The sequence below is a fragment of the Ursus arctos genome, unplaced genomic scaffold (genome assembly GCF_023065955.2).
Source record: "Ursus arctos isolate Adak ecotype North America unplaced genomic scaffold, UrsArc2.0 scaffold_31, whole genome shotgun sequence".
NCBI lineage: Eukaryota > Metazoa > Chordata > Mammalia > Carnivora > Ursidae > Ursus > Ursus arctos.
The window spans coordinates 28,411,040-28,433,283 of NW_026622997.1; the positions used below are offsets into that span (position 1 = coordinate 28,411,040).

The window sequence follows — 22,244 nt, forward strand, 5'->3', positions numbered from 1 at the left end:
ATTAACCCTCCCTAAGAGGGGACATTGTCTGTGCTCCTTGCAGCTCCAGCATGATTCAGAGAATCTCATTATGTCTGTCTCATTTTCTTAACCTGCGTGTATTTCACTCATATTTCCCTCTTCAGGGAGGGAGTTCTCTTCCTCTTCAATCATGGTCCTGTCCTCTTGCAATTGAGCATGACACCTCATGAAATTGAACCCCTAATGTCCATCTTTGCATTCAATATCCAGTATCCCAAAAGTGTTATTTGAGGTAAATGTACCATGTTTCCAATCACCATATACATGTGAGGTGGAAGCTTTTCCATCTGACGCCACATCAAAAACCATTGTTCTAGTACCTACTCCCAGACACACAAACCATTAACAATGGACCACACAGGAGTCTTCAGGTTGTGTCCCGATAAAAAGGACCCTAAAATAAATCAAATCGCACATATGTGTCCACAGACCTTGACCAGGCCTTCCTGGGGGCATGGAGAGACAAGTGTGGAAGGAAAATCCAACAGAAATATTTGGTGAGGCCCCATTTCTTAGGTTGGGGTTCATGTCTGTTCTCAGAGAAAGCATCTCTATTTCCTGCCCCCTCCTCCTCACAACAGCCCCAGCCCCAAGTCCACTCAGCCACAACACAGAGACATTTATAACCGTTTTCTTTTATTGTGCTTAGTGGGGCACCCAGAGGTTGGGGTAGGGGGAACGCTCCTTGAAACAGAGAACACACAATAGGATGAACTCCATCCTACCCCCACTGGCCACTAGTTCTCTCCCTCAGGGCCCAGGTTAAGGCTCCCATTTCCTATGGGGTGTAAGCTAGCCCAGGTTCCTGAGTTGGCTGGCGAGACATTGCCGGAAAAGGCGTGCCCAGCCACCGCTGTTACTGGCTGGTCTCCCGATACTGGTGCAGCAGGTCACTGACGTCTGTACTTTCCACTTTCACCCAACCATCTTCCATCATGTGGTACACTGTGAGCAAAGGAGAATGAACATGGAGTCACCCTTCGCTCCAGCAAGTTCCGGTTCATGGTGTTATGTGGAAGGTGAAAATAACATAGTCCCAAACACACACTCAACACATACTTGATTACCGGAGCTTCAATGCCCCTCTTTGGATGCTGAAAACCTCCTCCCCACGCCTGGGCAGCTCAGTCGGTTAAGCCTCTGACTCTTGGTTCTGGCTTAGGTCAGGATCTCAGGGTCATGAGATCGAACCCACATCGGGCTCCGCCCTCAGCATAGGGTCTGCCTGAAGTTTCTCTCCCTCTGCCCCCTCCACATCACACGCATGCTCGCTTGCTCCCTCTCTCTCAAATAAATAAATAAATCTTTAAAAGGAAGAAAGAAAAGAAAAGACCTCCTCCCTACCACTCTGTCCCCTCTAACTCTCCCAATCTCAAATCCCCCTTCCCTCCCCACCCACGGGTGTGGTAGCATTGGTCTCTTACTGTTGACAACACCTCCAGAATAGCTGTCTCGGTGAGTGGCATAAACAATAGCCCTGCGGCCCAGTTCATAAGCCTCTTCAGGGCTAAGATCAGGCCGATAGCCACTATCCATGACCCCGTAGGCATAGGTTTTCCCACTGCCAGTGGAGAACATATTTCCTGAGAGCCGAGTCCCATCTGCATCCACATAGTAGAGGCCAGGACCCTATAGGAAGCAACATGTTTCCCAGTCAGAGTTGGGAGGGAGTTTTTAGTAACATACAGGTTCAAGCGTGAGCCATAAAAAGTGGCTAAAAGAATAAGAATTACCCAGGAACGGTTGAACCAGCACAGCATTTTAGTAACAATCATAGAACTTTAAGGGAAAAAAGTTGGAATCAGCTATTTTATTCAAAGGAACAAGCTTATGAAACAATGGTCCACCTCTGGACCCAGAAATAGTCCATGATATGCTGGAACGGTTCTATAACCCAGTGTTCTATGTGCCATGCATCTCATAGGGAAGGAGTGGGAGTGTACGAAGGGGAAGCCAGTCTCTCATCCATTGTGCGGGAATAGGGGGAATGGAGAGCACCCACCTTCTTATCCCAGCCACAGATCATACTGCCCATGGAAAGGTCCATGCCCCGGTACTGGAACACCATGTTGGAGAGCAGTTTGGAGGCTGCTGACACTGAGATACGCTCCCCGTTCCGCAGATAGTACAGCCTGGGTACAACAGGGTGGTGGGGGCAGCGGACTCAGAGGTGGCAGGGGAAGGCTAGCTCCCGGAGCAGCCCACTTGATGTGCAGGAAATAATTAAAGAGATAAGCGTTTCAGAAGAATGGTTTTGTAGGATCTAAGGATCAGGGAGAGATTTGGAATTTGAAGTATCTAAACCACATAAAGAAATCCTAGTAAATGACACCGTCCCACCAGGATTGATGACGTCAGTGCTAAATACCCAACAACTTATCTTTGCATTGCACCAAGAGCACAGGCTGAGATTTGGGAGAACGTTTTTTAATCACCAGAAGGCTGTTTTGTGATACACTGCATTAGCACAGAGGGAAAGGGTGAGTGACAGTGATCTGGAGGTTCCAGGGTCCGCGAGTGACCACTGGGCTTAGGAGAGAGATAGGAGGCCTGGCCTACCTGCACTCCTTGGCCAGCAGACGTTCCCAGTACTGACAGTCAGCCGCACAGCCAGACATGGTGCCAAGCAGGTAAGGGTTAATCTCAATCACCTTGTTAACCCTTGAGGTGCCTGGAAGAAGATGGAGCTTTGAGAGAGTTGAACTGACCCCACAGCTCTCCCTGTGTGTCCAAAATCAGTATTTGCTTCTGCTTTGATGCAGATGGTGGGCTCCTGCTGAGAGAGGGGCCCAGCTCCCCAGATTCTGCCTGCTGGCACACACACACACTCACTAATATAACTCCCAGCGGTAGCCCGAGAATCCACTGCCACAATCACTCCTTGCTGGAACTTGAAGGCCAGAGTGGTAGTGCCATGGTTCATCTCAATCCGAATGTTCCTTTCTCCATTCCCACCAAGGGATTGGAAGAATTCAGTGGGCTAATGAGAGAGAAAAGGCAGAGAAAGGGGCACTGAAAATTTCTGAAACACAGGGCTCCAGGAAAGGCTTTACAAGAGTCTGGGAGTGAGGAGATGGGCAGAAACTCTGCAACCATTAAAATTGGAACAGTTAATAACCAATCTCTAGCAGGATGTGACTCGGGAGAAGGAAAAGAAGCAGCACATGACACCCATCTTTTCCATCTTCCAGCACAATAGATACGAGAGGAAATCAATGTCAACCATAAGTAAACATTTTAAGGGCGACTTTAATGGCATTTTTCCCATTCATAGGTCATTTAACACTCACAACACGTTTTATTAATAATATCCCCATTTTACAGAAGCCATGCCCCAGACCTAGACGAAGTGATTGAGCCAAGACCCACAACACTGAGCGGCTGAGTGGAGGCTAACCGTCCAAGTTCCCCGGTTTTCCAAGGCACGAGAGCCCCGGGAGAAAGGCTTCGTGATTCGTGTATGAGGGAGAACTGGCAGGAAAGCGCTCTTGTCTCCCTCCACCACACCTCTAACTCTTTACCCTAATCTGTACTTTCTAACCCTCAGGCGGTCAGCCCCCGATTCCCACGTGGCCTCCTCCCTGGCACCGGGCCCTGGACGCGGCTCTCCTTCACTATAGGATGGCCCCCTCTGGCTTTCCCGGCCTCTGGGTAGTCTCAAGGGTGACCCTCCCTTCCTCTGCGCCCTCCTCCCCGTCTCCCCCCAACTCCGAGTTCTCTTTACAGCCCGACCTGCATTCCCCGGGGGAAGGCGAGCTCCGGAGACCGCAGAGAGAAGCTGTAGTGTCCAGGGTCCGAGCGAAGGTGGCTTCCCAGGCCCGGGACAGCGCAATCCTTCCGCAGCCCTCGGGGGGCTCCGCACACCTCCAGCAGCGCCATTATCGCCTAGGACCCAGAAAATCGTCGGAGGAAGCGAAAGCGAAAGCCTGCAGCCTTAAGGGGAGGGAACCAGAACGTTTTCTACATCCCCCTGCCCTTTCCTAGAAGAGGCCAGTGGGCGGCTGGCGACCAGGAATATCATATTGGGAACAGGCTTCTCTGCTCCGCCCTTACGTTTGTTGGGGAAACAATAGGTGACGAAGAAAAGGAGAAAGAGAGGGCGCGGCTTCGAAAGCCCCCTTGGTGCTGAGATTCCAGGGAGAGACACCACCACGCCTCCGGGTATCTTCTGAAGAGTTACGACGTGGGTATGGGGTTGTATCGTCTAAAGGCTTAGCCTCAACCAGAAAGCTGCAAGTCAGCAAGAAGCTGGGAATAGTTTCACCTCCGGGGCTTGGGGTTCACAGGAGCATCATTTTATAAAAGTGGGAGAAAGAGGAGTACGTGCGGGCAGTGATTCTTGAGGACAGGTTCTGAGGCAACCCGCAACAGAATATCCCCGCAGTGTGTGGGGGAAGGAGGCACCAAGGAGAGGGCGCAGTCTCCGAATCCTTCGACTTAGTCCCTTAGGGCCTCTATAGCCACCCACAAGAACCGCCCTTTCGGCCCGCACCTGCTTGCCAGACTGTTGCTCGACTGAGCACAGCGGAGAAACTCCTCGAAACTCCGCCTCTCCTTGCAACCTGTGTTGGCCTAAACTGCCCGGCAACTGTTGACGTCACATACCGAGGCCCTCCCAGAATGGAAGAGATTTACTAGAAAACCCCGCCCACTACGCTGAAATTACCCCGGCAGGTGTCACTTCTGAGCGGGGTGAGCTCTTCGGGAAAGGACCAGGGCGGGGGCGGTGGTAAAGTCAGTTTCTCGGTCGGAGCGCCATGCGCTTCTTCCTCTAGCTACGCTCGACCTCCATTTTCCCCCTCAAAAAGGCCAGGGCTCCGCACTGCAGCTGCTAGTGCTTGGAGGGTGCTGTATCCCGCTCTGGCTCATCCTCGGGGGCGGACATGGGGGCATGGGAAAGTGGAGGGGGCAACCATAGGAAACAGAAAACTTAAGGGAGGATATGGCTCACTTAGGACTGTGACGCCTTGAGGCTGCTGGAGGAGGGAGCCATTTGGTGCGCTGAAAACAAGAGAAACCACAGTACAAAACACCAGTTTTATTATAAATATCAAGAATCCAGAGTGTGTTTATGGGCCAGCATATGACTTTAGTCATATTGGAAAGTAGCTCATCTCCCCCTTTCTGTATATTCTAAAGTTCTTCTCATTTCCAGGGTTCCACACCAAAACCCTGGCTCTGAACCCAGTTACACTAAGGAGTTCTAAACCCCGTTTTCTTCCAAGAAATCTGCATTATCAAGAGGAGTTTGGAGAAGGGGGAACACTTGCGGCAGATTTTCTGGCATCAGCTAGAGAGCCAGATTCTAGGATGTCGTTCCTCCTAGAAACAGCTGCCTACTGTGCAGCTCGGTCAGCCATTTGTTCCCAAATTCTCCACTAGAGAGGAGAAAAGAAGGGAGGGACACGGCATGTGCAGGTCTGAGAAGTCTTTCATTCTGGAGCTCCTGGCCCGCCAGGGGCCTGTATCATGGTCCAGAAGCATCCCCTCTTCTCCATGAGCTGCTGGTAGGTTCCTGCCTCACAGATGATGCCTCCTTCCAGAAAGAGGATTTGGTCAGCCTCCTCCACCAAGCTGAGACAATGCGTGATGAGAAGCACCGACCGAGAGCACCGCTCACGGCTTCTGTACAGGAGCTGTTCCACCTGAGAAAAGACACAGACTCTGTCAAGAGCCCAGGGAGACACCTGTGTTTCCAGAGCCCAGAAAGCTTTCACCAGGATCACTACCGCCTCTGCCAACAACCCCGAGGAGCTGAAGATTCTCATTCTGAGTGCTGCTCTGTCCAACTTTATTTGTGAAGGACTATTTACATGCAGTAGCAACAGTGGGATAAAAGTAAGAGCCCTAAGGTGAAACCTATAAGAAAAGAGTGAAGGGTATTGAACAGTCTCTCCTTTCTACCTATAAACTGGGAATTTTACATTCTATTTTGAAGAAATACAACTTAGTGGTAAAAAGCATGAGCATTCAAGTCAGGCGGGCTTGACTTTGGGTCTATGCTCTGCTACTCAACAGCTCAGTGACACTGAGCGGGTCGTTCAGCCTCTCTTCGCCCCCTTTTCATCACCTGTAGAATGAGGATAACAATGCCCAGCTCACAGGCGTTCAGGATGAATAAATGAGTGAGATAATACATGGAGAGGGCCTAGTCACATGTCTGGCACATAGTAAAAGAGTAAAAGCTCAATTGATATTAATATTATTAGGATGGAAAAAAATATTATTAGGATGATCTTCTTATGTTGGCTTCAAAGATGCAGCGTCTGTAGATCGTGTCTTTGATTTCGTTCTAAGCATCTTGGGGAGCAGCTTTTGGGAACTGAAAATTGCAAGGACTGGTTTGGATAATTATGTTAGTATCAATAACATAGGATGAATGAAGGATGGAAGACTTTGGGGGGGTGTAGTCACTAACAAAATGTCCCTCTCACCCGTAACTGGCTGTCTGCATCAAGGGCACTGGTAGCATCATCCAGGATGAGTACACGTGGTTTCCGGATCAGTGCTCGAGCCAAGGCCACTGCCTGTCGCTGACCCCCTGATAGCTTGCTCCCAGCCTCGCCTACGTCTGCAGAGACAAGAGCCAAGGTGAGAGCTGGATAACCACATGTGCCTTCACGTGCTTGCCTGTGTGCACACGAGGGCACACACACACATATACACACCAAGGATGGATGGATGCCCCTGGATAGGGAAGGTTCTGGAAAGGTGACCGAGTTCTGAGGATGTGAGCATGAAGAAGCCATAGGAACAAGATCCTACAACTTCAAACTGATGTCAGTGGGTTGGAAAGAACTACAGAATGAAGGTTTCAGTAAAGATGTCCGGGTGAGGACACGAGCTGAAAGAGCACCTGTGCTATAGCCCTCAGGGAGTTCAGAGATGAAACCATGGGCTCCAGACACCATTGCAGCGGCTACAATTTCTTCCATAGTTGGCTTCTGGACCAGGCCGTAAGCAATGTTTTCTTGAAAACTCCTTCCAAATAGCTGCGGCTCTTGTCCCACTGCAGCCACCTAGGACAAAATATGATGAAGAGTCGGAGAACAGGGGCGCCTGGGTGGCTCAGTCGTTAAGCGTCTGCCTTTGGCTCAGGTCGTGGTCCCCCATTGGGTTCCCTGCTCAGCAGGAAGCCTGCTTCTCCCTCTCCCACTCCCCCTGCTTGTGTTCCCTCTCTCACTGCCTCTCTCTCTGACAAATAAATAAATAAATAAAATCTTTAAAAAAAAAAAAGAGTCAGAGAACAAGGAACACAGGAGTATAGTTATCTAGAGAATGACGACTCGAAATCTTTATTGAAAGCATATCACAAAATAACACACACTCTCTCCTGACTACACCCCATCTCCACCCAAGTTCTATCATTCCCTGGTTCTCCTTTCAGAGTGCTCCGTTAGACTGTTCAGTGATGTCCCTGCCCTCCCCCCCACCATACCCTCCCCCACCGCCATCTTCTTGCTCACCTGTGTGTGCAGGTAGCGGTGCTCATATTGGGGAAGGGGCTGCCCATCCAGCAGCAGCCGTCCCCCGGTGGGCTGGTACAGATTCTGCAGCAGGGCAGCCACTGTGCTCTTCCCAGAGCCATTAGGCCCCACCAGTGCCGTCACCTCACCGGGACGTAGGGTGAATGTCAGGCCCTGGAGGCCAGAGAATCAGAAAAAAAATAAATAAATAAGAGACAGACTAAGGCCTCTAACCTTGAGGCTGTCATTGTCTTATTACATAGCATGATGTCTTACCCCCGAGAAGAAAGGGGGAAATATGGGGAAATACAGCAACTTCTATTCTCCCACAGGCATAGATTTCTGTCCCTCAGGGATGATAGCTCCCCAAGAAGTAGAGATGGAAGGTGAGGCAAAGATCAGAGCAAAGAGCAAGCACCAATGTGTCACACCTGATATCAAATACCGTGAGAAAACAGGGGAAATCACATTCTAAATGACAAACGGAAAGAAAAGGAAAAGATAGAAGACTAGAGACAGATTTTGCTTCAGCAGCTCCTTAGGATGTGAGACCCTTCTCCCTGAGAGCCTCTTCTCCCATTCTCCTTACAAATCCAAACCGGTCCTTGAGTTTGGGTCAGTTGTATGGAGTAGACGGCGCTCGGCTTTGCCTTTGAGGGGTTAGGAAGGGTCTATCTGTACGTCGCGTTAAGCAGGCTGAAGGCAGGAAGAAAGTTTAGGATGGTAGAGATGAGAGTGAGGCTGGTGAAAAACAAGGATTGGTACCTGCAGCACTGGGACATCTGGACGGTTTGGGTAGGCGAAGGAGACATCCTGAAACTGGACAAGGCCCTCCAAGTTTAAGGAAGTCAACACACCACTGGCAGGACAACGAGGAATCCGGTCCAGGTATTCAAATATTTTCTCTGAGGAGCCCACGGCCTTCCGTACACTGGGGTAGGTGGAGAGCAGTACCTGGAGGGGAGGGGTGGGTACTGAGAAGGGGAGAACAGCTCTGCTTGCCAGGGCGATGTGATAGGGGAAGGGTAAAGAATGGAAGGAAGGTGACAGATGGTGAGGGGACCTAAGAAGGAAAGCACTGGGGCGTGAAAATGGAAGGCTCTCACCTCAACAGCTGAAGTGAACTGGATCTGGTAGAGAATAAACGTGACAAGGTTGCCGCTGCTTACAGCCCCACTTGTCACCAGATGCCCACCGACGTACAAGATTCCCACCTTCAGCAGCATCCCTGAGATCTGTGGAAAGACCGCGGAGAAAAGGGATTGTGCATGAAAAATCTAGAGGGGAGGTGCAAAGCACTAGACTCATTAGCATTATGGAGCTATAAGTCCCTTTTGGCCAAGTAAGAGCAGAGATAAGGAGCATGCGCCATGGAGGCTCCACGGAGTCTTGCTCAGCTACGTCATAGAAGTCATCACTGTCCTCCCAATCACCACTATCACCTTGTGTGCAGAGCACTTGTTTGCAGAGCACTCTACATAAAAGGCTTTAAATGAATATAATGTCATCCAATATTCATAGCAAGAACCCTATAAACAAGGTTATATCATTCCAACTTTTTTAAATGAGGAAACAGGGGCGCCTCGGTGGCTCAGTCGGTTGAGCATCGAACTCTTGGTTTCAGCTCAGGTCATGATCTCAGAGTCCTGAGACTGAGCCCCAAGTCATCGGGCTCCCTGCTCAGCAGTGAGTCTGCTTCCCCTCTCTTTATCCCTCTGCCCCTCCCCCTGCTCTCTCTAATAAATAAATCTTTGTTACAAATTAAAAAATAAAATGAGAAAACAGTCTCAAGAGAAAGTAAGTTACTAGCCCACGATCACAGAGCTACTACATGGCAGCGCTGAGCCAGGAATTCCTGAATGCTCCTCTAGTTCTCTTTCAATGACGTAGAGATGCCCCTCATCCTTGGCTTCTGCTATTCCCATGGCTCTCACTGGCACATCCACAGAGTCCCAACATGGCGCAGGCCAGGCGCAGGACTCTATGCCTGAGTGCTGCCTAAGAGGCAAAGGACTGAAAGACACGGCACCTTCCTAAAAAGGGGGCTGGATGGATTCTGTGTACCATGGTGACAGGAAGCCATCCGGCAGGTCTAAAAAGACCGAGGCAGGTAGGAACACTGAGAGGTTGAGCCCCAGGTTGCTAGGATGAGAACACCGAACCAACCATTGCCCAGGGGAGGAGGCGTGTGGAGCAGGGTCATGGAAAAGGGAATGGAGTCGAGGCATCTCAGGGACAAGGGAATAGGCATGCATCTCCAGATGCTCACACTGGTGGTCCAGAGGTTGACTGCATAGGCCAGAGCCTCCTTCTGGTGGAGGGTATTCATATCCTGCAGCTTTTGGCTAAACTTCTGGGCCTCACCCTCCTCGTTGGCAAAGCTCCGGACTGTGGGCATAGCTGACAGCACCTCAATGGCCACCTGGCTGGACTCTGCCAGAGATTTCTGCACCTGGGCTGCCAGCACCTGTGGAGACATGGACAAGAGATGTCACAAAGGGTTGGGGAACCATCAGGGACACTAGTACCTGAGTTACCTAGTTGGAGATTAAAGGTGAGAAGAGGCAGATGCATGAAGGAAAGAGAAAGGGGCACAGTTACTCTTCCTGGATACGAAGGGGTACAGAGCAGAAGGGTCATAGGGAATCATAATCTTGAGACTGGTGCTTATGTTCGTAAAGACAGACTGTGGGCAGAAATTAGAAGAGAAGACACAGAGAGTATGGAGCTCAACACTGAGCAGTCTGGCAGCATGGGCTGCAGGGACAGGGAGTCCCGTGAAGATGGGGAACCAGTGAGGGTGCCAGGAAAGAAACCTGAGAGGAATTAATTCCACCCAGACTGGGAAATGAAGGTCTGTGTAGGGTGAGGCAACTCCCCAGACATACCTGGTACCGTTTTCCCAGCTTCTTAGGCAGAAGGAAGAGCAGAGGCAGGGTGACCACGGTGACCATGGTGAGGGACAGTGACCCCCAGAGCATGAGCCCCAAGAGACACAGCCCCCGTACCAGGTACCACAACAGTAGGCTCAGCTTCTCACTCAGAGACTCACTCAGGGTGGATGTGTCCTCCGTCACCCGAGAAGTGATGGCTCCTGCCAGGGGTTGGGAAGAAGAGGGTGGATGAATGAGCGGCTCAGAGTGGTGAGAGGGACTAGCAATGAGCCAGGGGGAGGAGCCAAGGGAAGGGGGCCGAAAGCTGAGGAAAACAAGGTAAGGGGGATAGGGGAGTTTAGGGATCTCAGTGCAGGGAGAATGAGTGTTAGAGAGGAAACACGTGGCCAAAGACTTTCATTTTAACCATAAAGAAATTGATGCCCATGTGAATTTCCATTTCTCTGGCACATTTCTGTCCCTTAAAGAGCACACACAGCTGCACACAGAGGCAAGAAGGGCTTAAGCTGGTCGCGTAACAGAGCTGGAGAAAAACAGAGTGCTGCTAGAAAGCAGTCCAGAAAACTCTACTGAGTACTGGGCTCTAGCCCCAAGCCCATCTCTATCATATGTGACCATGCCAGTTTCAGCATTTAGGGTCCGGGCCTCAGCTTCCTTCTCTGCAAAATAGGCAGTTGGACTCTGGGATCTCAATATTTCCAGGTTTGAAATTCTATAGTTTCTATCTAAATAAACACATAGGGATAAATTCATGGAAATTTAGATGGAAAAACTAGGTTTTTCTGAAGGTAAAGAATATAATACTCGAGGTATATCAAGAATAAGAAATGACAATGACTATGTGAGAAAGAGAGAGAAAGATCAAGGTTGTAAGTAAAAGATATATGGGGAAAATAAAGAGTATACTGATGTATAATGAAAGAGTTTCATGACACACCCGTTTGGTTCTGTTGGAAAAACTCTGTTTCCTGGCGCAGGACAGCCCGAAATACCTCTCCCTGCAAGTGGCTGTGCACACGGCCCATGGTGCTGTTATAGATCCCATCAGCCACGAACTCCAGCACTGCACTAGAGGGGGGGGGGGGGGGGAGAAGGATCAGGGTGTGTTCAGGGGACACAGAGAAGGTCCCAAAGAAGTGCACACTGGACAGCAGCCCCAACGTCCAGATCCCTCTTCTTCAGGACCCCCCATTCTCAGCCTTCCATCTTCAGCCCCCAGACCTGGCTACGGTGAGAATGGACATGAGCGTTATGTTCCGTGTGAAAGCAGAGGCTGTCCCGTCTTGTAGAATCCAGTCAGTGAGGCGGCCGGTGAAGAATGGAATGGCCATTTCCCCTGGAGAGGAAGAGGAGGGAGGGATCAGTCACAAATATCAAATAAGTCTAAGCAGATCAGTTCCAAGCAGACTACCCTCTCTCCCCCATCCCACTCTTTCCAACCCTCACTCTATCCTGGAGGGCGCTGGCAGCAAGAGGACACTGAGGACCCAGCTCTGCACCTGAACCCTGGAACTCACAACCCTGAGCCCCACCAGACCTTCAGAGGTTTACATAGGAAAACCAGAGGTCATAGGCTGTGCTGCCCTGAAGAAAGGACTTGCCCAAGGCGGCTGGTGAAGCAACGCCTGAAGCAACACTGGAGTCCAGGACTCCTGACTCCCAGCCAGTCCAGGGCTCTTTCCTTGACACTGGAGTAAGTCATCTCACGACCAGAGAGCTCGGTCGCCTTCCCCTGATCCACATTTCCCAGAACCCGCACTAACCGATCTCACTGACCATTATTACTACTATCCTGCCAAGGCCCCTAGTGTCCGTCCCTCTGCCCCTGCATCTCTCTTACCAAGACTGGAGAGAACCAATAGGACCAGCAGGAGCGGGAGGCGTCGTGTCTCTGAACCCAAGCAGCCTAGAAGCCGGCGCACCGCGTCTCCTGAACCCCCGTGACTTTCCGGCCCCCAGAGTCCGCTGAGCTTGTGCCACATGGCGGCTGCGGGCACCGCTGCCAAGTAACTGAGGGCGAAAGCATCCAGGCGACTTCCCCAGTGCAGGAGCCTGGAGCTGTCGGAATCCCTGGGAGCTCTCCACGAGAGCAGCTCTCGGAACAAGGCAAGTCCCGGCAGGGCCAAGCCCAGCGCCGCCGCCAACGGCTGCAACGCGGCGAGCCATCCCCGGACTCCGGCGCTTTCCCTTCCGGAGCCGACCGTTGCCCTGAGAATACCACGGGCCCCCAGCCACAGCACAGCCCAGCGGCTCAGGCCCACCACCCAGACCCGGAGCAGGGGCAGCGCGGTGGGGACCAGCACGGAGCATGCTCCGGGGAGCGCCTCCCGGAGCAGCACCCAGTCGGCGAGAAGCAGCAGCGTTATCCCCAGCCACGCCAGGGAAGCTCGGGACGAGCAGAGGCAGCCGCAGGGGCCAGGGGACCCTGTGCCGGCCATGGGCGCGTGGGTGCTGCCGGAGGTCGCGCCCCGGCCTGGGACTCTCCAGTGTCCGCGCCGGGCCGGAGGTTCCGGATGCTGTCCGAGACTGTGCGGGAGAGGGCGCCGACACCCGCGGCGGGGAGAGGAGGGCAGGGCGGGCGGAGGCGGGGATCCCGGAAAGTCCCAGGACCGGCTGGTTCTGGCCGCGCTACTAGAAGCGGGCGGTTTCGCGGAAAGGGAAAACGAAAGCTGCAGCGGGCTCCGTAGATCCGCCCCGCTTCAGAATGTGGCCCGCCCAGACTATTTTGGGAGAAGGCGTGCAAATCAGATCTGAGGTTCTGGGGAGCAGCCTGCGGCTCCACCTTCTCCACCACGCACACTCGTCATCCTCCTTTTCTTTGCTTCCTCTTGCGAATTCCACTTCTCGGGACTTTTTGACCCCAGCCTCCTTCGTCACCTGTCTCCGGGCAGATCTGTGCCAAGTAGGTTAGCGCCTGGTGCAAAGCCTCACCGAGAGGACTCAGGCGCCCCCTAGCGGGCGTGGTGCAGGCGCGGGGCTGTAGGCGCGCGCAGCCCGCGGTCCCAGGTCGGAAACCAGTGCCCCAGGCGCCGCCGAGATGCTGCGGGTCGGAGAAGTCCACACCGGGGTAAGGAGTCTGTGCTAAAGGGTTAGCAGGGAGGTGGAGGAGGTGGAGCGACAGGGAGACGCTGGAACCTCCGAGGAGTGAATGCGGTGACTGAAACAGTGAGGAGGTGGTTTGTAGCAGCCAGTGCTTGTAGAGATGCCCTGAGATGAAGACGGGGCATCTCTGTTCTGAAGGGGTTCGTGTAGGAGTCCGCCAAGGGACTGGGCCCGCGAGGCGGTGGAGAAGGGGGTGCTTTGGGTCTTAGCTGGAAGCGTGAAGGGGAAGCTGCTCTGAAGCGCTTTCGCTTTCAACTCTGGACTGGAGAGATGGGCTGGTTAAATCAAGGGAGGGGGTTGGGGAAGGTGCAGATTGATGAAGAAATGGTGCCCTGGGTGAAGTAGGACAGCACTCGGGCGAGGGGAATATGGGCACTGATTGAGAAGGGACAGCCCATCACACCGACCTTTGATATACTGGTAGCTGGGTAACTCATAGCCCCAGTCCTGATAATGGGGGTTCCTTGTGAGACGGTGATGTCCTTCGCCAGCCTGATCCAAGGAGGCTCCCACCTGGCCAGGGGCTGCCAAGTTCCCTTCCCTGTGTCCTTCCTGCCCACTCCCACCCGCTTGCCCAGGCTGGGCAACTGAGGCTGTCGGCAGCCCAAGACTGGCAGGCTTCTGCTCCCAAACTACTGCCACCAGTCTTGGCTTGGGGGTAGCTTTGTTTTGGAGGAATACCCTCTAGAATGGGGCTGCCCTTTTTCAATGGCCCTCAATTCATGGTAGATCACTGAGTATGTCAGAAAGCATGCTCAGGGCAATGGCGCTGGGGTGCCAACTTACCTACGGAGTGATGAGAATGCACTAAAACCATTTGTAAGGTAGAAAATCTCCCCTCAGTGCCAGACGAGCAGTGCGAAATAGGAAGCAAAAGTCACAACAAGAGACAGGAGTTAGACCTGGGTTTTAGTCCCAGTCTGCTGTTAATTCTGGGTGACCTTGACAAGCCAATCGCCTCCTCCATGATTCAGTTTCCCCTTTGAACCAAGGATCTTTAAGGCTCCTTCCAACTCAACAGTAGTAGAAATCGTGTAGCTTTATCCCTTTCACCTTCTTTAATTCTTTTCTTTAATTTCTTTTCTTGACCTAAAAAAGTGAGTTCAAACTCCCCAGGCAAATTCTCTCTTGGTACAAATCTCTTCCCCTGGCTACTGAGATACCTATTAACCTCTTGATCAGAAATCCTTAAATGAGGGGCTCCTGGGTGGCTCAGTCGGTTTAGCAGCCAACTGCTTGATCTCAGCTCAGGTCTTGATCTCAGCGTCCTGCATTCAAGTCCCGCATTGGACTCTATGCTGGGCGTGGAGCCTACTTTAAAAAAAGGGAAAAAAAAAAAAAAAGAAATCCTTAAATGAAACCATCTTGTGTTCCTGGCTGCTTCCCTCCATACTTAATGTGTGACCCTGCTAACCGCCACACCCCTGTTTCTGCTGTTTAATAAATTGGTTAAGGGTTGTGGGGTGGAGAATAGGGGCCAAAAAGAGAATTGAGCTTCTTTCCCAAGGTCACAGTAACCTGCTCTGTGTTGGGTCTGTACCACATTGGCACGCACCACGAGCACATGTGGTGGAGGTCACTCACTTGCGGGGCTGCCTCGCCCGCCAGTGCTTGGAAGCACCCCCCTGAACCAACTGTCTGCCTTTGCGAACCTCATCGCCACCTCTGTCTTTACAGTGGGAAGGATTTGACTTAGGGAGGTTGGGGCCCAGGGATAGGATTCTTTCTGTGTTATGCCAGGACCAAGCTATGACATTCCCCTGCAGCTGGGAGAGGAGATGGAGAAAGTGGAGGGATGGAGGAGATATCCCATACTGGGAGTCTGCTCTGTCCTAAATTGCTATATGATCTTGGGCCGGTCACCTCCTCTCTCTGGAAATGTTTCCTCATGTGTAACATGAGGGAATCAAATCTCGTCCTGCTCTGACACTGCGTCCCCCGCATCTCCGCAGACTACCATCATGGCAGTGGAGTTTGATGGAGGCGTTGTGGTGGGTTCCGATTCGCGGGTGTCTGCGGGGTAAGTACCAGTCAAGGTGCATGCTTCTGGAAGGAAGCCGATGGCCCCAAATACAGATTTTTCTTACCCATTCGTAAAGAGACTGAGAAAGTGAAGCTTTGCAGAAATTGAGTTAACCTTCCAGAAAGGCCCCTCTAATGAGATACTGGGCAAGTGCTTGGGTCCCTGAATTCATGGAGGAGAATCTGGGCCTGAATGCTTATGTGGCCTGTCCCTGCAGGGATTAGTACAAGAGAATAGTGTACAAAAGAATAGGGTACAAAAGATTTCAGGGGCCCTACTTCCATCTATATTTAGAGATAGAAAAAGTGGTTCTGCCAAGCAGATATTCTGGTTTCTCATCGAGCACACGGTGAACTGATTTGGTCTCCGCCATCCTGGCCATTTTCCCCATATGCAAAATGAGTATGTGGGATTAGGTCAAAATTACTTACTTTATGTCCCACAGAACACATAACTTTCTCAAGATGGGTATAGCAAAGAAAAATTGCTTAAGAACATCATTCTCAATTTACTATTTTTTTATTATAAAATCTAAGCTTGAAAATAAGTCTAATTTTGATAATCACTTTCTGTGTTTCATTTATTTTAGATGATTTTGTTCTTCCTGTTTAAATCCAAATATTAAATTTCATGGGCTTTGGGGGGTGTTCTCTTGTCAAATATATTTGAGAAACACTAGATGATTAACCTCAACAGTTCCGGCATTGCTAATGTTGTTGACTGCTGACTCTTCCTGGCAGAGAGGCGGGTGGTAAACCGAGTGTTTGACAAGCTGTCCCCACTACACCAGTACATCTACTGTGCTCTCTCTGGTTCCGCTGCTGATGCCCAAGCCATGGTTGACATGGCCGCCTACCAACTGGAGCTCCACGGGTATGAGGCTCTGGGTCTTCAAGTCCACATTCCCCAGAGTTCGCCCAACCAGCCAACCCCAAGGCAGTGTCCCGTTCCAGGAGCGCTGCAGTGAAAAATAAAAAATTCTTGTTTGGGCTCCTGTTTTTATTAGCTTTGAACTGGCAGTTGAATCTCCAGCGTGGTTTCTGCCTCTGGAAAGTGGAGATAATTAATAGTACCTACCCTTCCTCACCTGACGGTTATTTTGAGAATCAAATGATATATGTGAAAATGGCTTGAACGTTGTAAATCACTGTCCCACTATAAATAACGAGAAAGAAAATGATGATGTGGCCCACCGTCTATCAGGAAGTTACCGGGTGAGAAACCGAGGTCATTGGTGCAGAAGTAAAGCTTATCTGCTTTTACCCACAGGGGCAGGGCCCTTGCAGCTAAGCGGTATACAATTGGGGGGATGGGTGGGACAGAGTAAAGACGGGGAACGTTGAATCTTCTTACCAGTTGGTGGTGTGAGACTAGTCCCCCTACCCGTGTGGCAGAGGAGCTGGAGTTTGAACTATTGCAACCACGGGTTCAGGTTTCACGTGTCACTTGGCAGGGGTGATGGTAATGGCACAGGAGGGTGGAACTTCAGGAAATTCTGTTGACCCCTATTACGAACACTTCCCTTAGGTTGGAACTGGAGGAACCTCCGCTGGTTCTGGCTGCTGCCAACGTGGTGAGGAATATCAGTTATAAGTATCGGGAGGACCTGTCTGCGCATCTCATGGTTGCCGGCTGGGACCGACGTGGCGGGGGGCCAGGTGCATGTCTTCCAATGTAACCCCCTCCCTTGGTGTTCCCCACTACACTAGGGGGGAGATAGAGGTTATATCCTTCTAGCAATGGGTTCCCAGGACGCCGCCTCTGAAAGCAGAGTATCATCTCCACCGATGGGAGTAGGAGAGAGTGGGGCTTTATTGCAGAACACGGAGATACCCTGCCTGTCTCGGTGGCAAGGAGAGGACTGATGCTTCCGTAGTCTGACCTGAAGATGCCCCCCTAGGTGTACGGAACCCTGGGAGGAATGCTGACTCGGCAGCCCTTCGCCATCGGTGGCTCTGGCAGCACCTATATCTACGGTTATGTGGATGCGGCGTATAAACCAGGCATGTCCCCCGAGGAGTGCAGAACCTTCACCACAAATGGTAACTGACCAAGCGGAAGGGTCCCTGGGGAGGGTTTTTAAACCTGGGAAGGAAGTAGAGCGTGAGGAACACGATGGAATACATGGGTGACCGTTTAATTTAATGTCCAAACTGGCACACTTTTGAGAGTGAAAGGAAGCAGGACAACGCCCAACTAGATGGGATTTCAGAACCCAGGGCAGAAACCAGGAGTGTTCTGAGTACCCAAATCAAAATCTACAGTTGCTGTAAGAATCGGGAAGTGCTGGAGCTGGCTTGGGCCAGCTCATGAGAGCCAGTTGTTAAATATCCAAGGACTCATGAGCGGCTTATTTAGCTATTTGTAACTTGAAATCAGTCCTGGTGGGAGTTTTGAGACCGTGGGTACCAAGAGGTGTTACATATAAAGGCTTTTCTTTTAAGTTGATTTAGCAGTACATCACTCGATATGTGTCCCCAAGAGATGGGTTTTGAGGTCTGAGAGTGGTAGTAAGCATATGAATGGGAGAGGAATGTAAAGATTTCTGAGGCTAACTCATTCTCTCTCCCCCTCTCCACCCTGAAACCCTCTGCAGCTATTGCTCTAGCCATGAACCGGGATGGCTCTAGTGGGGGTGTCATCTACCTGGTCACTGTTACAGCTGCTGGTGTGGACCATCAAGTAATCTTGGGTAATGAGCTGCCCAAATTCTATGACGAGTGACTCCTCCTCAGACCTCCCTTTGTCATTTTGTAATAAACTTTTTCAGACCAGAACCTGGTATGGTCAATGGAAAATGGGGTGCTCAGGGAGATGAAGCTTAGGTGAGGGGGCTTCTTCCCTCCTAGATGTTAGATACTCTTTCCATGATGTGTTCATTCACATTAGATATCAATACATGATAAGGGTGTAGAATTTGGGGATTTGTGAGTTTCAAAGAATAATAACAACAACCAAAACATTGAGCAAAGCATTAGCTAAATGTTTATAAGCTTTATCTCTTATAACCCAAACAAAAGACCTTTATAGATTAGACTTCTAGATCTATTTATGGACAGATGAAGGCTTAGAAAAAGTAAGTCCCTTAACCAAAGTCATAGCGAATTCAAAAGCTGAAAACTGGGATTTAGCTTTTTTTTTTTTTTTTTTTTTTTTACCATATGCTCTTCCTCTTCCACATAAACCATAAAACTTTCCATTCCCTCAAGCTTCATATATCACGTCCTCCTTGAAATCTGCAATAATTAGCCCAGCACAGCAGTTAAGACTTAGGAAGTTATTAGCAGACGCCCGAGTAACTGTTGTTAAATGGGCTAAGTTCTGGCCCAGTCTTTGCCATGCACTTCCTGAGTGACAGGACTAATTATTCCCCTTCTGTGAGCCCTCATTTCCTCTTCCGTCAAACGAAGGCATTGACTTCGAATGAACGAATGAACAAATGAACGTGGTTTATATTCAATGACATTTTGCTCCTAAGTAAGCAGTTAAAAGGTATATTTAACAGAAATCATAATGGACTCCTCAGGAAGCTTTTGTCTGCTTTTCTTCCTGGATCTCAGGCTTAACCTATAAATTCAAAGTACCCTAAAACGGGGGTGCCTGGGTGGCTCAGTTGTTAAGCATCTGCCTTTGGCTCAGGGCGTGATCCCAGAGTCCTGGGATCGAGCCCCACATCGGGCTCCTCCCTCCACTGGGAGCCTGCTTCTGCCTCTCCCACTGCCCCTGCTTGTGTTTCCCCCTCTCTCACTGGCTGTGTCTCTCAGTCAAATAAATAAATAAATAAATAAATAAATAAATAAATAAATAAATAAAATCTAAAAAAAAAACCAAAGTACCCTAAAACAATCCTATGCCCTTCGGAACATGTGTTGGTTTGGTGGGGGGAAAAGTCTAAAATTATAGAGACTTGAGCTCTTTCTAGCCATGATATTTAATTTATTTTGAAGTTTAAAATAATAGTTTTAGGGGCTCCTGAGTGGCTCGGTCTCTTAAGTGTCTGACTTCCGCTTAGGTCATGATCTCAGGGTCCTGGGATCAAGTCCCTCATCGGGCTCCCTGTCCAGCGGGGAGCCTGCTTCTCCCTCTCCCTCTGTCTCCCACTCTGCCTACTTGTGCTCTCTCTCTCTGTCAAGTGAATAAATAAAATCTTTTTTAAAAAATAAAATAATAGTTTAAGAGCCAGTCTCTCCCGCTGATCACAACTAGAATAACTCTGGAAAGCAGACAAAAAGCAAGGGCTAAAGGACTCTGGAAAACAGACAAAAGCATGTGGGTGATGAGGAGAGCCAGAGTTTGGAGAGGCAATGCTCCCTGTGGGTGATTTTCAGTTCCCCCTGCCCTTTTATCTCCCAGCTTTGCCCTGAAAATTCAGGCTTCAGGTGCAAAGCTGTAGTGCCCTAAATTGCCAAGAGAAACACCATAGTCAGTTCTGGCCAAAAGAATGGAGGAATCCAAAAAAAGGGGCCCCGTGGGCAGGAAAGTGAAGGGGGTTTCCCACATGAGGGAACTGGAGAAGGGGATTCCTGAATTCTAGGGTGGAGCCTGACGAATACCCCGTGACGCCTGAGCTGCACGTAGGTGAGAGACAGCCACAACAGCACAGCGCAAACTTTGAGAGCCCAACTAAGACTTAAGCCTTTAAAATTAGAAATCTGTCTTTTTCCTTACTGACCAAAGAATCGTGTCCTTGTGTCCCTCATTCCAAAAAGCGCTTATAACAGCTCACAGAGGCAGACACAATTTAAAAAGAAGGAGAAGAAGAAATTGGGGCAAAGAAAAAATAAAGCTAAGAAATAAGTAAAGCCAAGGGTCAAACTAAAATACAAAATGAAAAAAAAAATGGAGTACAGGAGCTGTCTTCTTTTTTTTAAAGATTTTATTTATTTGACAGAAAAAGAATGCACAAGCAGGGGGAGAGTCAGGCAGAGGGAGAGGGAGAAGCAGGCTCCCTGCTGAGCAGGGAGCCCAGTGAGGGGCCCGATCTGATCCCGGAACCCTGGGATCATGAGGCAAAGGCAGACCGAGCCGCGCCGGGGGGGGGGGGGGGGGGGGGGGGGGGGGGGGGGGGGGGGCGCTATCTTATACTGGCTAACAAGAGCAAATTGTAAAATATTCAGGAAATTTGAAAGACAGTTGTTGACCATGGGTAGCTTCACATCGGCCTTGATGGAAGTATTTATTCTACAGAAATCAGGAATGTTACATGTCAGAATTTTTTTGTTTTTTTCCCCCAGAGAGCCAGTTTAACAGGACATATATTTATCACCCAGCTACAGATGGGTAAAAAACAACTGGCTCTGAGCTACAAGGTAGTGAAAGCAAAGAAGGAAAGGAAATTAGGTACAAGGTTCAAAAGATTCATTTAGGGACGCCTGGGTGGCTCAGTCGGTGAAGCGTCTGCCTTCGGCTCAGGTCATGATCCCAGGGTCCTGGGAATGAGTCCCACGTCGTCGGGCTCCCTGCTCAGCAGGGAGCTTGCTTCTCCCTCTCCCTGCTTGTACTCACTCTCTCTCTTTCTCTCGCTCTGGCAAGTAAATAAATAAAATCTTAAAAAAAAAATCAAAAGATTCATTTAAAAAGGTACAGCACAGGGAATACAGTCTATGGCATTGTGATAGTGTTGTATGGTGACAGATAGTAGCTATACGTGTAGTGAGCAGAGCATAACATATAAACTTGTGGGATCACTTGTACACCTGCAACTAATGTAACACTGTGTGTCCACTACACTTCAATTAAAAAAAAAAAAAGGATTCATTGAAAAGAAAAGCCAGCGGCTGCTGGATGGCTCAGTCATTTAAGCATCCAACTATGGATTTCAGCTCAGGTCAGGATCTCAGGGTTGTGAGACTGAGACCCGCAGGGGACTCCGTACTTAGCGGGGAGTCTCCTGAGGATTCTCTCCCTCTGCCTCTGCCTCTCTCCACCAAGTAAATAAATAAATCTTAAAAAAAAAAAAAAATCCAACAGAAACAACTCCTATGTTGTATAAATTTCAAGTCACACATTTGCTAAAACAGAATATGCATTATGCCATAAAGAAAGCTACAATAGATTTAAAAGTATCAATATCTTTGAAAAAAGCTACATTTTTGTAGCCATATTATAATAAAATTAGAACTTGGTAACAAAAGGGTACCTAAAATTCAGGGGCTTCTGTGTGGCACAGCGGTTAAGCGTCTGCCTTTGGCTCAGGGCGTGATCCCGGCGTTCTGGGATTGAGCCCCACATCAGGCTCCTCTGCTATGAGCCTGCTTCTTCCTCTCCCACTCCCCCTGCTTGTGTTCCCTCTCTCGCTGGCTGTCTCTATCTCTGTCAAATAAATAAATAAAATCTTTAAAAAAAAAAGGATACCTAAAATTCAGACAGTTTGCAAACTAAGAAAATTTTGATAAATAACCTGGATTTATAAGGCAGTCATTAAGGAAATTAACACATTTAGAACTAAGTAGTAAGAATGTTGCATATCAAATTTTATGAGATACAGTTAAAGCAGTACTCAGAAAGAATTTTATAGCTACAAATACATTTATTAAAGCAAGAAAGTTAAATATAGATGCCTAAAAATTCTCCAAAATTTTGAAAAAGAACAATTGAGCAAGCTTAAAGAAATAAGAAGGAAGGAAATAATAAAGATAAGAACAGAGAGCAATTTAATAAGAAACAAAAAACTATGTAGTAAAAACTCACAAAACCAAAGCTAGCTGCTTCTTAAAAAAATATTTGTAAGATATTCAG

The 22,244-nt window shown here is 49.6% G+C and overlaps 3 protein-coding genes across 4 annotated transcripts; 1 reads left to right on the forward strand and 2 right to left on the reverse strand.

The window, feature by feature from the left end:
- Positions 1–636: 636 nt before the first annotated feature.
- On the reverse strand, positions 637–4,522 carry PSMB8 (proteasome 20S subunit beta 8). 2 transcript variants are annotated; one of them, XM_057304887.1, is made up of 6 exons: positions 3,754–4,522; positions 2,854–3,001; positions 2,581–2,692; positions 2,024–2,153; positions 1,446–1,650; positions 637–966 (listed from the first exon to the last, which is right to left on the reverse strand). In XM_057304887.1, the coding sequence occupies exons 1-6, from the start codon at positions 3,898–3,900 to the stop codon at positions 878–880; spliced, it is 831 nt and encodes a 276-aa protein (XP_057160870.1). In that variant the 5' UTR covers positions 3,901–4,522; the 3' UTR covers positions 637–877. The 2 variants fall into 2 exon arrangements, with proteins under 2 accessions (XP_057160870.1, XP_057160869.1); XM_057304886.1 differs by having other exon boundaries at positions 637–1,650; positions 3,754–4,447.
- A 524-nt stretch (positions 4,523–5,046) lies between these two features.
- On the reverse strand, positions 5,047–13,045 carry TAP1 (transporter 1, ATP binding cassette subfamily B member). The gene is made up of 11 exons (XM_026482625.4): positions 12,222–13,045; positions 11,603–11,717; positions 11,319–11,449; positions 10,376–10,581; positions 9,757–9,954; positions 8,594–8,722; positions 8,253–8,441; positions 7,488–7,661; positions 6,878–7,040; positions 6,456–6,592; positions 5,047–5,666 (listed from the first exon to the last, which is right to left on the reverse strand). Exons 1-11 carry the CDS (start codon positions 12,817–12,819, stop codon positions 5,454–5,456), a joined length of 2,253 nt encoding a protein of 750 aa, XP_026338410.3. The 5' UTR covers positions 12,820–13,045; the 3' UTR covers positions 5,047–5,453.
- Positions 13,046–13,119: 74 nt separating this feature from the next.
- PSMB9 (proteasome 20S subunit beta 9) lies at positions 13,120–18,280 on the forward strand. The gene is made up of 6 exons (XM_057304888.1): positions 13,120–13,448; positions 15,436–15,503; positions 16,251–16,379; positions 17,034–17,161; positions 17,405–17,548; positions 18,103–18,280. Exons 1-6 carry the CDS (start codon positions 13,419–13,421, stop codon positions 18,228–18,230), a joined length of 627 nt encoding a protein of 208 aa, XP_057160871.1. The 5' UTR covers positions 13,120–13,418; the 3' UTR covers positions 18,231–18,280.
- Positions 18,281–22,244: the final 3,964 nt, after the last annotated feature.

Excerpts from the sequence above, each read along its gene's own strand:
- PSMB8 (XM_057304886.1), bottom strand. The coding sequence starts at position 3,900 with ATGGCGCTGCTGGAGGTGTGCGGAGCCCCCCGAGGGCTGCGGAAGGAT. Across the intron at positions 3,002-3,753 it reads CCTTCCCCCGGGGAATGCAG|CCCACTGAATTCTTCCAATC; the intron begins GTCGGGCTGTAA and ends CTCTCTCATTAG. Across the intron at positions 2,693-2,853 it reads TACCGCTGGGAGTTATATTA|GCACCTCAAGGGTTAACAAG; the intron begins GTGAGTGTGTGT and ends ATCTTCTTCCAG.
- TAP1 (XM_026482625.4), bottom strand. The coding sequence starts at position 12,819 with ATGGCCGGCACAGGGTCCCCTGGCCCCTGCGGCTGCCTCTGCTCGTCC. Across the intron at positions 11,450-11,602 it reads TCCATTCTCACCGTAGCCAG|TGCAGTGCTGGAGTTCGTGG; the intron begins GTCTGGGGGCTG and ends CCCCCCCTCTAG. Across the intron at positions 7,041-7,487 it reads ACCGCTACCTGCACACACAG|GTGGCTGCAGTGGGACAAGA; the intron begins GTGAGCAAGAAG and ends ATTTTGTCCTAG.
- PSMB9 (XM_057304888.1), top strand. The coding sequence starts at position 13,419 with ATGCTGCGGGTCGGAGAAGTCCACACCGGG. Across the intron at positions 16,380-17,033 it reads TACCAACTGGAGCTCCACGG|GTTGGAACTGGAGGAACCTC; the intron begins GTATGAGGCTCT and ends CACTTCCCTTAG. Across the intron at positions 17,549-18,102 it reads CAGAACCTTCACCACAAATG|CTATTGCTCTAGCCATGAAC; the intron begins GTAACTGACCAA and ends AACCCTCTGCAG.